The following is a 16686-nucleotide window of genomic DNA, read 5'->3' as shown; positions in this document are numbered from 1 at the left end:
CATTTTGGTTTCTGTGTAACAGATTAGCTGAAATCCAAACGTTATGGTAAAAAACAATCCTTCGCTACCTACCTTTGTCAGTTTGTTACAGATCTGACAATGTATCCATATGCAGATATACGAGTGTAGCAGTGACAACAATAATATACAAGTTCTATAAAGTCTAAGCACATATTAATGCATAATGTCACTAAAGTCAAAGAAAACAGTTCAGCACCAGCTACTTTAGGGTTTACTATCTGTAAAGAATGGATTAAAATGCTTCCTTTTATAGCAAGAGCTTTAGAGTAGATATGCAAACACATACCTCATTACTGCAGCTTTCATCACGTTTTAAATGTGTGCACATTGCCAAATTAGTTCATGAGGTCAGGGTTAGTGAGCAACTTATGACTTTTCTACTCAAAAATGTTGCACCTAGGGGAGGGCCTGATAATTTTCACAACTTAGAAATTGGAAAGTCCAGTAAACCTGCTGTGGAAGTGCCAAAACCCTTTCACCTAAGAAAAACTAGCTTCTTAATTACCTCAGACAGCAGTGTTAAACGCCCATATTTAAAAACAGAAATAAATAAAATAATGGGAAAAACATAATCTCCTCGACTGTCAGTACCCATCGGGCAAACTAAGTGTATTCTTGCTGCTTCCATAGGAGGAAAGAAGAGGCCAGTTGCTACTAATTAATTATCATCGGTGTAAGCATTTCTGTAAAGTCAGGACATTCGGCAAATCTCTACTTTGGGGCATACAGGTGTGTATTAGCACAATATCAAATGTGACACTGTTTGGATAAGATGCTGAGAGAAAGAATATTATTTCGACATGACATTTCAAACCAAACCAAACACAACAAATCAGCACCAAACACTTCATACCCATTCGGTCGTGGATGGACCAAAGTATTCCAGAGTCAAATATGAGTCCATCTGTCAGTAAAGTTTGGTCAAGGCTTGATTTTATATGTTTAAACTCACAGTAAATCAACAGCAGAGAGCCTGAAAAGATATTAAGATGTTGTTGTGGGAACTGAAAAGCAGTGCAGAAATGATTGTCTGAATAACTCAATGAACTCAAACACTTCTGCAAAGCAAAATGGGCCAGAAAACATCCACAACCTGGCGAGAGACAGAAAATGAGTACCTTAGGTTATTGCCTCTGTAGGTGTAGTTCGTTTTCCTAATGCTCTACATTACATCTGGGCTCTTCATGAGCCAAATGATCTCGTTAAACAATTTCCCTGTAGAAATTTAATTAAGTTAAAATACCTGTTATGGTTGTATAATAGTGTTTAACACCTGGGACAGTGCAGCATACTGTTATTCTTGCTCAGATATAACCTTGACTTTGGTGTAATGCTTGGTAAGTATAATGTTGAGTTTGGTTGCAAACACAACACAGTGATGATGTTCGGCTCACAAATTCACATTTCTGACTGTAAAATCTGTCATTTTCAGCCTTTTTAGCAGTAAAGTCATGTGTTTTTTCTTTCTAGCTAGCAACTCTGGTTGTGCAACGTTATTGCTGCATATTTCAAACAAGTGTTGAGATTTTCATCTGTTGTAGATGAAATGTCAGGCTGTAGCCCACATTAAGAATTAAAATAAGTTTTAAGGCAGAAAACGAGTTATTTACTGGTAATGAGGCAGCACAACTTGATGTTTGAATAATCTTCAGACACGTGTAGATTTAGCTCCTCTTCCTACCGCCTTAAAACCAAGTTTCCTGATACAACGCACAGTCTCAGCTGGCTCAGTGCCTGCTGGCAAGTGGTATCTAAAATGAGGGATGTCCCCTGTGTTTTCTGACACGTCTCTCTAACCGCCTCTCGCAGTGAGATTATGTGCTTATCAGATTATGCTAACATGGTCACATCAGTGAGGATGTAATGCAAAAACACCAGGAACCACCCCCAGAAAAACGTGATTTTTTATGAGTTTTTGGTCAGGTTTGAGTTAACTGAAGGCACTGCAGATGTCCCTGGGCTAGTGTTGCTGACTCCACACGTTTTTTGGTTATGCGGGTGAGAAAACACTTGGGTATCGCATATGTTGAAAGCAGCCACAGCCAGGCTTATCACCCTGCCAGCAGTTTACACTTTTAAAGCTGTGCAGTGACATGATACAAGCAGGGAAGGGTAATGATTGGAGACACGCTGGCCAGCTAAGCTACAAGCATTAATTCAGTCTGTTAAACAAGCTCATTATGTTATTATATTCAAGCAGCAGTCACCTTTTTGTTATTGGTAAGAAAAGCTGTGTTAAGAGGGACTTCCATGACTAAAAGGAAAATCAAGCCATTTTGTCTCTTTTTCTTCCCACTGAATTGTTTGTAATCCTCAGGATCGGAGACTCAGCATGAGTTTATTCATTAGCTTCGTGGGCAGTGGAGTTAGTCTCTAATAATGTGATGTGCCTCTCTGTTCTCCTTGATAAGATTTAGAACCTGCTGGTTCTTATTCTACCCATCAAATCAGGGTGGCGGCACCAGAAATGGCACATGTATAAAATTAACTCGGCGACAGGCTATAAACTGGTGCTACAGAGAGCTGTGAAAGAGATTGGAGCGTTGAGCGCTAATCCTAATGAGAGATCCTGAAACATGTTACAGACCTGCGATAATGTGGAGAAACATGAGATTCAGTTGTATAAATCTGGCTTCACTTTTTGTTGTTCCTGAATGTAAAAGTTTGGACTAATTTTATATTTTTGTATATTATAGACAAAGGATTAGTTGGGTTTGGCACTAGAGATGAATAAAATAATTGCATTTATGTAGAGCTGCAGTATATGAAATCATGGTTACCATCTCAATCAATCAATACCAATGTTGGGAGAAAGATAGCTTGGATAAATAAACAATTTGTTCTATATCTCAAAACACTTTTTGACAACTTAACAAGGACTCAATCTAATTGTCAGATTAGACCAAAATGTGGCTTTTTGTCTTATAAGAAAAAAGCTACTAGTGACAGAAGACTGAATCTGTTCTTCCTGAACACATCATCCCCATGGAGATACAAGATAGTGGGAGAGACACTCTTGATTTCATTATGATTTTAGTGTACAATAAGAAAATAAAGTCATTCATTCAGCTAAATACGGGGCAGCTCTTTTAGTAAATGCAAAAGACCGAAACACTTGTGGGTATACCATATTGGTCTGAATATTCATTATTTTTGTATGTTAATACAAAAGTTTATAAGTTTATAAATAATATAAGTATATAAATAATAAAAGTTTATAAGTTTATCATCTGCCCTATGATAAACATCCAACCAACCAACCAACCAGAGCTGGTTGGATGTTTATCAGAGCAGCTTCAGATCAAAGTTATGCTCTTGTGTTTAAATGGGAATATTTGGGAAAAGATGCTCAGACGTTTCCATCCAGTCTGACTGAGCTGAAGCATATTTTAAAAATGTCTCAATGATCATTGTCTAGATGTGCAAAGCTGGTAAAGACAAACAAAAGGGTGGAACTACACTCTGCTTTGCATTGATTTATCAGATAAAATTCAAATAAAAAAAACACTGAAGTTTGTAGTTCTGTGACAAATAAAATAAAAATGAAGTCAAGCTGCTGCCATTTAAAAAAATACAAAGGCTTGAGGGGTTAATATAAAATTTCCTTAACAATGTATAATACTTAAATTTCCTGTAATTACTATCATGATGTAAGCTGAAACTAGCAGTTATTGATTTATCGATCAATAGAGCAAACATTTGACTGTGGTGTCAAAACACAGGTGACACAGGAAAATTTCAGGATGAAGGTGTGAACATGAACTAACCTGAACACATTAAAGGTCCAAGTTCATGAAAAAAAAAAACCCAGCAAGAACAAATGAGTCTCAAGCGCACCAGATATATGTTCTTTCATATAAAACAAGGAAAGATGTTGACATGATTATGTAAGAGCTGCATCTTCCTCTTTTCAACTCTGTGACCAGCTGCACTTATTTTCTGGTACATTCTGTGACAAACCAAATCAATAGGGCAGCATCAGCCAAGGCTACATGACGCATGTACTGTCTGTCTGTCAGTAACAAGAACTGTGCTGTGTAAAGCTCGCTCATGACTATGCATCTCTGGGTCATGTTAATGTTGCCAGCATAGCAGCATGAGCCTCTTCCCCTCGTTCCTTTCCTTTCATTTTAGAATAAAAATCACACTGAGGTTTCATTGTTGATCTTCTGCCATCAGATGCATCGTTTCAGAAATATTTGTGCAAATACTGTTAATCATTACAGCTAAACAAAAATGCTCACAAATGATCCTATTATGATTCTTTTTAGCAGTTTTCTTTGACCAATAATACAGAAAATTAATGAGGAAAGGTGTTGCTCCTGTCATTGATAAACACAGTACCTTGACAGGATTTTAAACCACCTCTAATTTCTTTCTAATTTGTTTTTAAAAGACTGCAAAATGACCCCCGCTTTTGTTTCTGTCCAGTCCTAATATTTGACCATGAGAGACCATGGCTAAATAAAGTGCAAAAGAGATATTTCTGAATGACCTTAATGTTGCTAAATCACAAAATGTCTCAATTTTAAGCAGTGTTAGTTTTGGTTTTTTATTTGGGTTCAACTGAATAAGAACAAAATTTGCTTAAAGGTTCATTTATAGGTTTGTTTGTCCCTGAGTTTTGTAGCTTTGTTGTCTATAAATGATTAATAAGTAAATGGTTTATGGGGAAGAAAATGTTTAGGAATGGTCAAGTACAGAACCAACATTTCTGAGTATAGCACACAGAAAAACCTTTAAAGAAATATTAACTAAGGCCTCTTAGGTCACCAAAATCTGAACATTTCTTGTTGTGATGTGTTTTAACTAGAACCGGGACTTCAACACTTAAATTTTGATTAAATAAATACATTTTAATGCGTAAAAATAAGATTTTGCGTATTAAAATTTTAACTCAATTAATCAAGTTTTTTTTGTTTTTACATTTGGGCATTTCTGATACACCTGGAAATCTGACACACAAGCGACATCCACTTATCCTGTCCCACTGGGGATTAATTTCTGCTTCATAAATTTATCTGATGTGATGCTGAATACACTTTTGTTCTGTGTAACTTGTGCAAACAGGAGTTAGTTTATCACCAAAGCTATTCAACCCTAAAATGCAAAACATGCTGCAAGCAGGCACAGATGTCCCAAACTCTGTCATTTATTCAACAATTTAGCAGCAAAAAGGGTTTTTGAATTGAACATGTTGCTAATTTTATATAGTTTTAAATTAAAATATGGTTAATTATTATTAATTACAATTCTTCAACTAAAACTTTTTATTGACCATTGGTTTTAACATTGTGATGCTCAAAGATCATAAAGGTTAAACTGGGTATTTTTTGGGGAAAAAAACCATCAAGCAAAGCAAACATTTGGCTCAGACTTACAGTATTTGAGCAAACGAAAAGGTTTCCACAAAATTAAAGCAGATCCACGAAGAACAAATGAGGCAAAAACTTGAAGCCAAGGAGTTCATAGACACTCCAGAGAACCTCCAGAACAATAAAGTTTTGACTGACTTGAAGCCCTAAACCCAGATCTGGGGTGAAGTGAAGATGAAGCTTCATGCCAGAAGGTCATCAAATAATTTGGCCGAAGAACAAGCTGGGATTCTTCAGGGTTGTCAGAAGCTAGTCGAAAACTACAGCCAATGCCTTCAGGCTGTTATCCAGGAAAATAAACATCCAGAAAGGGCTGGAAGCATTAAGAGGACTAACAAGTTTGACCCTGGTTTCTTGTGGATTAATTTAATTTCTGTTTGAAAAAGGAAAAAATTGCAAGCATCTAAAAACGCCAAGGTTATTTGAAAAAGTTGTTTAAAAGTTTGAACAAGCACACACAGGGTTTCACCTTGTATTATGTTTGTTTTGTTTACTTCAGAGGGGTTTTTTTTATACTTTGTCTCAAAATGTGTGCATTTGTGTGCTTCAGGTGATTATCCTTTTGCTGCTGTTAATCTGTGATTTTCCTTTCAGGTGATAAAAAAAATGATTTTTTTTCTTTTTTATTAAAAAGAAGAGACGAAATATGTTTGGGTTTTTATTGTAAGCGGCTATTTTTGAGGAAAATAAAGGAAATAATGCTGTAGAAACATTGATCAAATTAGGTTATACACCCTTTAGCTTACAGTTTTGGGCTAAGATGGATCCAACAACAAGCTGCAGACACAAGCATTGGCAGCAAATCCTCTAATCTGAATGTGTTTTTGTTGGTTTATATCAAAATCAGTGTCAAAAGGTTAAACCCATTAGACTCTGCATAGATCAGTCATGTTGAAAAGCTCTTTTCTTCTCTTCTCTTTCAGCCAATAAGAGCCTGCTCGGAGGAGGTGGAGGTGAGTACCAACCTGTCTGACTGTTTACCGTCTAGCATGAACTGAATGCAAAGACACCACCATAAATCACGGCCAGAGGATTTATTTCAAGAATAAACCTCTCTTAATTCGGAGGCTCCAGCAGTGGGTGTTTTGGTGTGAATTTTCCTTTGTGTTTGGTAACAGGCAGGTCTTTGTTGTGGCAGGTGTTCATGGTGCCTTTGCATGCTGCTCAGCGTGCGCCTGTCTGCTCGTTTCCTCCCTCCATGTTGGTGCACACAGGTGCAAAGTCAATAGTTCATAATTTATTGTTGTGTGAGTGCTGCGGATATAAACAGTCATTTTTCTACGTATTGTTGACTCAGTGCTTTGCAACGCAAGTGTGATGTCGAGTCGTCCGTGGTTAATCAATATTTGTAATAAATCTACACTACTAATGCAGTGGCTGCATTCGCTAAGGACACACACACCGTTTACACAGCCTGCGTGTATGTGTACGTTGGAGTTTGCAAATTTGAGGAGTGAGCATTTGCCTGTGGTTGTTTTCTTTGCCTTTGTTCACTCAAACAGCTTCAGCCTCTCAGACCCACCCGCTCGCTCCACCATGCTGCCATTTTTACCCTTCCAATTAGTTTCTGCGTGTCCCTGCGTGTGTTCCCGGCCGCCGTGGTGAACTATTTAGGACACACCAGCGTGCCTGCCTCTCTGTGTTCATTTATCAGCATATAACAGTGGCTTTGCTTGGCTAAAAATGATCCATTGAAGTCCTCAGTGTCTTCATGCACACTACGGCTCCACCCTGACTCCTTAACAACCAGCTCGATGCATCAGAAGGGGCAGCCCACTCACCTCCCATCACGTCACGCATGCGAGCAGTGAAGTACCTCGAGATGTCCGGCAGCGTTTGATGTCGTCCCCTGGTCTCTTTTGGATTTGCAGAGACAGATGGTTTATGGATAGCAGTTGATTATGTGTATTAATCTGACTGCTGCATTAAGGTTAATATACAGTGCTGACCTCTTACTGTTTTGTTTTGTTTGGTTTTTTACACAGATATTTCAGATCATTGGCCAAATTTTAGTATCGGACAAAGATAACCCTAATAAAAACAAAAATCTGTTTTCAAACATTTATTTTATGTGTCAGCTGTCAGATTAATCTAAGTTTAAGTGAAAAAGTAATTCTACCTAAACCAAATAACTGGTTGTCTCATCCTCATTACAATCTGTCTTTACCATCATCTTAGATGAATTTTGACCCACTCCTCTTTACAGAATTGTTTCGATTGGAGCAACATTAGAAATGTCAGATTTCTGAGTGTTTCTATTGACTCACTGCTTGTTTTGGGGCTCCTTCTACATGAGTTACTGCATCAGTGCAGCCTAACATGGAACCTCTGGTTCTGCTCAGGTGTAATGGAAGCCCAGGTTATTTTGATAGACGTCATCTGCATTTTTGTTATCGGCCCGTGCATACGTAAAATAAACCCTGCAGCCGTGTTTTCTGCGCTTGTGGAGTACTTCACGCCTTCATGGTGGGTGTTCCCAAAAAGTTTCTCTCTGAAACCTGGTTTCAAAAAGACTCGAGACTCGAGACATGGCTGTGTCTCGCAGCAAAGGACTTGAGACTTGACTTCATTTATTTATTCCCTTAATACATGAAATAATCGTTTGAAAACGGCACTTTGTATGAATTATGGTTGTCTTTGATGCAATAATTTATTTGATTTTAAATAAGGTTAAAAAAAAAAGAAAGAAAATAAGACATCTTTAAAGGCGCAAGTACTTTTTCACTGCACGGTAAACTGGTTTAGTTTATACTTTTGAACCACATCTCATACCCAGCAGCCCCATTCTGAATCCGATTGCTTCCCATTTCTCACTTTCTGTGTTGATTTCTCTGAAGTCTCATTGTATTTGTTTCCTTCTCACCGTCTCCTTTTCCAGCTCCGTCCCTGGGGGTTTACCATGGCAGATAGAGCCTGCAGTAGGTGTTAATTAGAGAGAGGTGAGGGTAGAGATGAGTGAAGAATGGAAAAAAACAAAAGAAATAGGAGGCAAATGATGCTTAGAACAAAAAGAAAAAGACAGACAAAAGCAACAAAAGGTCCAATAGTGTTTTGGAGTCGGTCGCTGGGGACAGACAGATGTACGAGCCGAGCCCAGTGGGGAAAAACACACAAACATCATCTGGAATACGTCGCCATTCCCACTGTACGCTGAGTTGCACAGCTCTCATTCACTCAGCTTTTGAGATTGTTTTTTTTTTTAGTCAGAGGTGAGGCAACAAAAGGTCTTTACAGTGCTTACTCAGTCTCAAGGGTACCTGGGTAAATGTCATTCAGTTTGATCAAATGCACACCTGCCGACATTGTTTCCACTCGTCAATGCAGAGGAGCGTTGTGCTCCAGCGGCGGCGGCGCATCAACAACAAGCAGGAAACGACCCCGCTTTAATGTCCGTGTCATGCAGCTGTTCATTTATTTCAGCATTTGTCAATGTTTTATTGATTTGATAAATTTTTATAAATAGAAACCAGAAGAGGACTGGGTAATTAGACTGCAAGACTTTGAAATTATATTGTTCAATCAGCATTTTATATTTGCAGCTTTAGAATCAGAGTGTTCACATTTTGCAGGCATTTTTATATGTTCCCAGGCAGTACTAATACAGCTTTTTATTCTCTTTATTCTCTTTTTGACGTTTTTATTTGGACACTGGCTACCATTTAAATAGACGTGTTTTTTTTATCATTTCATTTGTAGGATATTATGCAAAATTGACCTATTGTGTTATGTCATTTCCTCCTCATAAATATACCTGGAGTGTTGCTGCAGTTTCCAGCTGCACTTCCTCATCACATGATATCCCTCCATGAACTTCCCCACTCAGCTCCTCCAGACTAGCAGCAGCAGCAATTAACACTGAAGGCAGAAGGGGGAGTATCAGAAAGAGTAGAAGCTTCTTAAAGAGACAGAGACCAATATAAAGGGATCAAAACCGGCTTGCTTGATTGTTTTTGATATGTAAAACCTTTTTATAACAATTGAAGTTACTTGATTGTGGTATAAAATCTCACTATATGCCTGGAAAATACATCATACCCCCATTTTAAACAACCTTCTGTTCATAAACTGAGTGTTTTCCACATATACTGGACAATTTAGCAGAACAAGAATCTGAAATTGAATATTTCTGCACTTTTTTATTAATTGCAAACACCATAATTACAAACAGATTCAAGCTAATACATCGGCTGCCGTTGATAAAAAAAAAGTTGCATTAGTGTAATTACATAGCCATGCCAGCCTTGCACCAAAGAAGAAACATGAAGACTCAAAATATTGTTCTTCACAATGGAGATATCTGAAACATTGTGTTTCTATTCAGGCCATACCAACAATAACAATAAGCCATACCAACCACACCATGCGACATTATTAAATAAGGCTTTATAATAAGTTCATACTCTTTGTGTTGAGTGCTCAGGTGCATGTAGTCCACTGGACACACTTGTAACTCCCTGAGAAAAAGTATTTTTTACATGTCCTCAAAACAATAAAAACACTGAAGATGTAATGAGGACACCGGCGTCCAGATTGGGTGGATGTAATTTAAAATTCTGCTCTTTGCTAAGCCAAATAAGCACTTTGATGCCTTTTGATTCAGGTTCATTCCTGCACTGGGATGGTTGTGATTTTGAAGTGAGCAAACAAACCACCTGAAAATAGACATATAGAAGGACTTGGACCGTGGCAATAAAATGTAAATTTGTGCTGCACAGTGGCACAGACGATGTGACGGTGGAAGAGAATGGAACGCTAGAAATGTGAGTCACATCACAATCAATTTTGTCATTGCGCTGTTTGTCAGGCTACACAGTGGCGCAGTTGGTAGAGCTGTTGCCTTGCAGCAAGAAGGTTCTGGGTTCGATTCCCTGCCTGGGGTCTTTCTGCATGGAGTTTACATGTTCTCCCTGTGCATGTGTGGGTTTTCTCCGGTACTCCGGTTTCCTCCCACGGTCCAAAAACATGACTGTCAGGTTAATTGGCCTCTCCAAATTGCCCCTAGGTGTGAGTGTGTGTGCATGGTTGTTTGTCCTGTGTGTCTCTGTGTTGCCCTGCGACAGACTGGCAACCTGTCCAAGGTGTACCCTGCCTCTCGCCCGAAACGTTAGCTGGAGATAGGTACCAGCAACCCTCCCGACCCCACTGAGGGACAAGGGTGAAAGAAAATGGATGGATGGATGGATGGATGGATGTTTGTCAGTCATACCACAGTTACATGTTTTCCTGAAACATGCAGCCCTGAGAGGACTGGATTGAAAATAAATGCCTCAATTAAAAAGCAGCTGAAGTTCACAGATGCTCTTCAGAATTATTCAAGACCTTAATAAACAACTTATAGTCTAAAAAGACTGTGTGTGGTGCACTATTTAAGCCAAAGTAGTCTAAATCAGCATGAGTATTTATTTATTTCACTGATTTATGCTTTTAAAGTTGCACAAATCTTTCAATGATTAATGATGGAAGTTATGATCTTGATGAAGCATCTCACAATAAATATGCTTTTTGAGGTGAAGATGGTTTGAGACATTAAGAATTGTTAACAATTATAGAAACAAGACATATTGATACGCCTGATAGATTTAGGTTTGACGTCATCTTTAAATTTTACCAGCACAGCACCTTTCTCCCACATCTCCGCGCCTGGTTATCAGCTTATTGTACAAACTACTCCTCAGTGCAATGGTTATAAATGGCATCATGGAGGGGCATTGTTCTAATTAGGTGCTGAAGAGAAGGAGCTTCTTAAAGAGACAGACCCAATTTTAAAATGTTTTTCATAATTTTATTACTAAAAGTAAAGTTAACATTTTACAATGTTTAAAAAAGCAACAGCAAATTTCCTCTGACCTCTGACCTTATGGCTCCTGCCTTGCTTCACTTACAGTGAAGGACAAACATTTACATTTCTTTTAAATGCTGCACATTTTACTAGTTTCCAACTTTTGATACATAGAAAGTCTCCCGTAATCCTGGAAGAAATAAACTTTCTGGAATGGACAGGCTTAAAAACTAATATCACATGGCCGTGATCCTCAGGCCCCTGTGAGGCTTTGCTTTCATAACAGAGATATTGAAAAGGGAAAGCCATTGTATGGGTTCAGGAACACAGTTTGTAACGGTAGGCATAAACGCAACTTAAAAACCGTTAAGAAAAGAATGAAGAGGCGTTCTCAGGGTTTATCTGAGGCGGACTGAAACCGAGGGAAAGACAACGTTATGCTCGGATGAATTTAACATTTTGAAATCATGGACACTGAATCCTTTGGGCTAAAGAGGACAGAAACCATCTGGCTAATCAGCACACAGTTCAGATGGCGGCATCTGTGACGACACATGATTGATGGTCTAAATGTTTTGCCCCTCATTCTGCTTTTATTTCACTCCCCACACATCTCTTATTAATTTTGAATCATCAATGTTTTGATTTTAAATAAATTTAGCAAAAATCCCCAGAACATGGGTGACGTTTTGATCATATATGTCAGAGTTTACCTTTGGTTTGTGTTTTTCTCAGTATTTTGGCCCCACATTTTGTCAGACTGAAGCACTTTGTTAGGATGAGAAGCCAGACCTGTTTGTTTATTTCAAAACAAGGTAGATAATCTCCAAAGGTTGGAAGCAGCAGTGCCTCCTTTCATCTGTAGTGCAGTCATAAAAGATGACAGTACAGTTTACCCCCAGGGTATCACTGATTTTTACCCCGAAGCAACAAATTGCACATTTTACAGCTTTCTGGGGGTTTCTACTCAGATTTAACACTAACCATGAATCAAAGGACATGGAAACAATGTTTGAGAAGATAACTATTGTAGTCATTACCTTAGAGATAATTAAAACTTTTACATTCATTTTACCTCAGCTTTTAAGCCTTAGTAGTAAGACTTAGTGGTGCTGTTCATCTTCTAAATTACTTTATTGATCCATTCACTCTATCACAGCACACTCTACAAATGTTGGCACCTCTTCATAAAAGACCAAAGATAAATTAATCTTTCATTCTGGCGTCATAATAATAATAAAAAATTTTTTAAAATCCATCCCTTAATCTGAATCTTTTTTAGTGTGGAGAAAACTTGTGCTCCACTTAGTGGCCCATCTACTTGTTTCTCAAATATTTATCAAATTATTTGATTTATTTTAAGTTTTCTGAGTGTCTTGGAACTTTAAAATTAGTAATGCAGAACTTTTTAAACATTTCTATAACATAGAGACTCATTTCATGGAGCCTTTCTTCACATTAGGAAATATGTTTGGACATGCCATTCAAGTAAAAGCAGATGTTTGTTTTATTCTTATGAATTACTTAAAAGAAAATATGTACTTCCTCAGATTTTGACCCAATAGCTTAAGTCAAAATTTTAAGAGGTTTAAAATTACTGTAACTGTGAGAAACGAAGCTGTATGAGGAGCCAGGCAGACATGAGTTCATCACCAGTATCCTAAGATCTTGTGCATGGCGTCTTTAACTATTTGGAAAACAAAGACATAATGAATCAAATGACCTCTATTTTACATTTGAAAATTGGTCATCATAGAGTATCTCCGTGGGAAATAATCTAAAATAAACGGACAAATAAACACAGAAATGGCTCAAAGACACAACTTCAACCTTTTCCCATAGGAATCTCGGTTCCCAGACCTACAAGGTTAAGATTTGGGTGTAGAAAACTCTTGTGATAAAGAGAAAAGAGCATCACAGAGAAACATATTTTTACCTTATTATCTCTGAAAATCCACTGTGCAATCCTCGCTTAGCACCAGACAGACTCAATAAATTATTACTCCTGTTGGTAAACACAGAAAATCATTTGGCAATCCCTGATTATTATGGCTTAGATAGCAAGAAATTCCCCTATGGAGTTCAAAAATATAAAACTGCTTAAATCAGCAGCCTTTTATACCATGTTTATATTTCCAAATGTCCTAAGCCGTAATTAGATTCCCATGATGCTCTAGATCAGCTAGATTAATGCATGCAAATGCTTTCATTTAAAAGACAAACACTGGGTGGACAACATGTTTCCACCAATCTAACAATCTAATACACTAACTTGCTACAATATTCTGGTGCACACAAATATTTTCTCTCCATTTTTTTTTTACATCTCAAACAGAAAGGTTTTCTCTTCTACAACATTGACCATGTTGTTTGTTTCCCTTTCTTCCTCTTTATTTAGGACACCTTTAGTATATTTCATACCACTAAGAACCGTCCAGCTGCTTTCAGGTTGGAGCATCTTCCCTTCACATCATAGAAGGTTACAAAGCCAATTTGCACAGTTTGATTTTACGACAGGATGAGGGAAAGCCTAATAATCTGAATAAGGCAGGACGGTGGTTAAGCAGCAATAGCTGCTAATAATGCTAATGTAAAATTGATATTGGCACAAGGTGAGAACAGGAAGTCAGCCGAGTCGTTGATCACCATTATTTCTGAGACTATTCATGCTCACATAATTCGTGACAGGCTTAACCCTGTCTGCTTATTCCTTGCCACCTAATAATTTCCTGAATCCTTTGTTTAGCTATAAAAGCTTATGACTGGATGAACGCTACTGACAGGACAAAGCAATACCTCGTGTTGCACTATTTTTATTGCACAGTACTTAAAGTATAGTGGATAAGAGGAGCAGCAGCCTGTTACTGATCCACTGCGTTGGGCTTGTGAATTCCTTGCATCTCCCAAAGTCCCTTTATTACACATCGGCAATATGAACTGCTCCATGAGCAGTGCTTCCTTGCTGTGGGCTGTGGAAGAAGATTACTCTTTGCAACAAAGGAACACTAAGACCCACATGATTTGGCTAACGCTGACTTCTGCAGCATCATTTGAGCTTTGCCTTGACAGCTGTGGTTTTTGTGCCCCTTCTTATCTCTGGAGGGATTGTCTCCTGACCTCTGTGAGCAGCAACATGGCTCCCATTAACCTCCCATTACAGCCAGCCTTTGTTCATTTGGTGCATTTATGATCCAGACTCAAAGTTGCTTGACTGGTGTTGGATTTCACTAGAAGTTTCATTCTGAATATGTGACACCTGATTCTAAATGTTACAGAACAGAGGAAAAGAAAACATTTTGATTCTTTATGGGACATTTTAATGATATGCAGTGCCTTGATTTTTCACATTTACAGCCAGAAAATTTACTTCTTGACCACATCTACCTTGTAAAAGAAATTCTTGGATGGACTTGTGATGTATTTAATTCCTGTTACTCTGATATATTTAAATCCAGTACAGTCAGTTACTTTCCAGTGTCTCATAACGAGTCCACAGTGGAAAACGAGCTGTTCTGTGAGAACATTAGTGAAGAAGCAGCATCATGGAGACCAACAAACACAGCAGACAGGTCAGGTTTAAATTTTGTTAGATCACATCCCAAACTTTAAATATTTTACAGCGCTCTGTTAAAACCATCATCTGGAAATGGAAAAGCGTGGCACAATGGCAAAACTATTAGCTACCAGTTTATACCTGCAGTTCAGATACATTTTATCACTTAGAAAATCTATAAAATTATCATACTCAGTTCATATTCTTTGAATTTGCCATTTGAGAACCTGCACAGTCTTCTTTATCCTGGAAATTTGCTCTTCCTTACAGTTTTATTTTTATTTTTACCTCTGTGCAGGCTTCCATTTTCTCTTTGCTGCTGGTGCTCCTGAATTACCTCACTGAGAGACAGTAAAGGATATTCCTATTCTATCATTTCTGTTCTCATGAAAGACATCTCACCAGAGGAGATGTACAGTTGCTATCAGAACCGGCTGTTTTTTGTGTGTGTTTGGGTCGGCTGTGCAGATCCTAATTTTTGCAACTCAAGTGATGCTTAGGAAACAGAAATATCAGGAAGGCCTTAAATGTAATAATATGAATATAAGCAGAAATGTTAAATATGCTTCTAAAAACAAGAAAAAATAAAACTTTTAAGGTCAAACTTTGTAGCTATTTGTAGTTCCTCCATGCATTCTTCTTCTGCAACCAATTCTTCAATACAGTCAAATTTTATGTGCAATGATATTCCCTGTGTAAAACAGTAACTGGAGTCGATCTCATGCACTTCAATCATTGGTATAAAAGCCAATGGGATTTTCCTAACATCAAAATTATCTTAAGACATCCGGCTCAGCAATTAGTTCAGCAATTAACAAAAATCCAGTGAAACTGTGAGTCTGCTGAGTTTATCATACAAACTACTTCTCAGTGAAACATTCAAAATGGCTGAAAACGGCATAATAAAGAGCATTGTTATGATGAAGCCAGGTATCAGACAGAATAAAAGCTTCTTAAAGAGACAGAGGCCAATTTCAAGCCGTTGAATTGCGAAGTCAAATTTCTTTTAAGTTATGTTTGATCTATACAGCATTTTCATAACAATTGAAGGTAACATAGTTACTTGATTATGTTATAAAATGGCACCATGTGCCTGAAAAATACATAATACCGCCCCATTAAAGAGGCATGTTTTAGCTGGTAGTGAAGCCGTCATGCAGACACTGCTGGCATTTCACTGATTTGGATCTTTCAAGACATTTAGGCACTGCCTACAATAGATGAGCAGGTTCTCGATTAAAATTCAGCTTCTGCATTTTCTAATTTGTTGGCAAAGGGGGGGGGGAGCCTGAATCTTTTCTCTCAGGATTTTCTTGCAGAGCTGAAAAGCTCGACTGAATTTGTGTGAGCTGACATCTATAATCAATCCTCAGGAGCGAGGATGGGGCTTGATACCATGTGCTGAAAGTCCCTCGGCTGTGGTCCCATGTGTCTGCAGCTCACTCTTTCTCTGCTTTCTCTTCATCTGTATTCGGAGACAAATACGAGCAGAGAATAGGCTTGTCTGCTCGCTTTTTAGAACAAATGAACAAAAGAGCATGTATTGTGAATGAAGGGAGAGAGTGGTAGATTGGTTTTGGGGTGTGGAGATGAGAAAAGTGGCAAAGGGGTACTTTGTGTGCCTTCCACATGCAGGCAGAGCTGCCTGTCTCCTGGCGTCATACATAAATTTGTTTGTTTCACCGCTGATTGTAATGGGTCACGTTATTGGCTTCGCATGTGCTACACATTTATTTCCATTTATCAGATTGCGATATGTTTCTGTGACAATGTATGCAGGAGTTCACGTGTGCATATATGAAGGTGTGTGTGTGTCTGCATGTTTGTGCGTCCATCCAACAACAGACCCATCCTAAATGTTGCCTTGGCAACAAGCTGACTGAAGTAAATGAGTGTCCCGGCTTTGCCGAGGGATTGTAGGGAAGCAATATGCCAGCGTTCCACCCCATTAGTTTGAT

General features: G+C 38.2%; 1 protein-coding gene across 4 annotated transcripts in view; it reads left to right on the top strand.

Annotated features, from left to right (window-relative positions):
• The window catches only part of macrod1 (mono-ADP ribosylhydrolase 1), a 173488-nt gene that overhangs the window by 87055 nt on the left and 69747 nt on the right, over window positions 1–16686 (top strand). For all 4 annotated transcript variants that reach the window (XM_081611610.1, XM_008420437.3, XM_008420435.3 and 1 more), the window contains one exon: window positions 6320–6349. In XM_081611610.1, the coding sequence (XP_081467736.1) occupies window positions 6320–6349 (30 nt within the window). The remainder of the gene's footprint in view (window positions 1–6319; window positions 6350–16686) is intronic.

This window comes from Poecilia reticulata, chromosome 10 (genome assembly GCF_904066995.2).
Source record: "Poecilia reticulata chromosome 10, P_reticulata-male-v2, whole genome shotgun sequence".
Classification (NCBI taxonomy): Eukaryota; Metazoa; Chordata; class Actinopteri; order Cyprinodontiformes; family Poeciliidae; genus Poecilia; species Poecilia reticulata.
The sequence above is the reverse complement of the archived record's forward strand: the minus strand, read 5'-3'. Positions and strand labels throughout refer to the sequence as shown.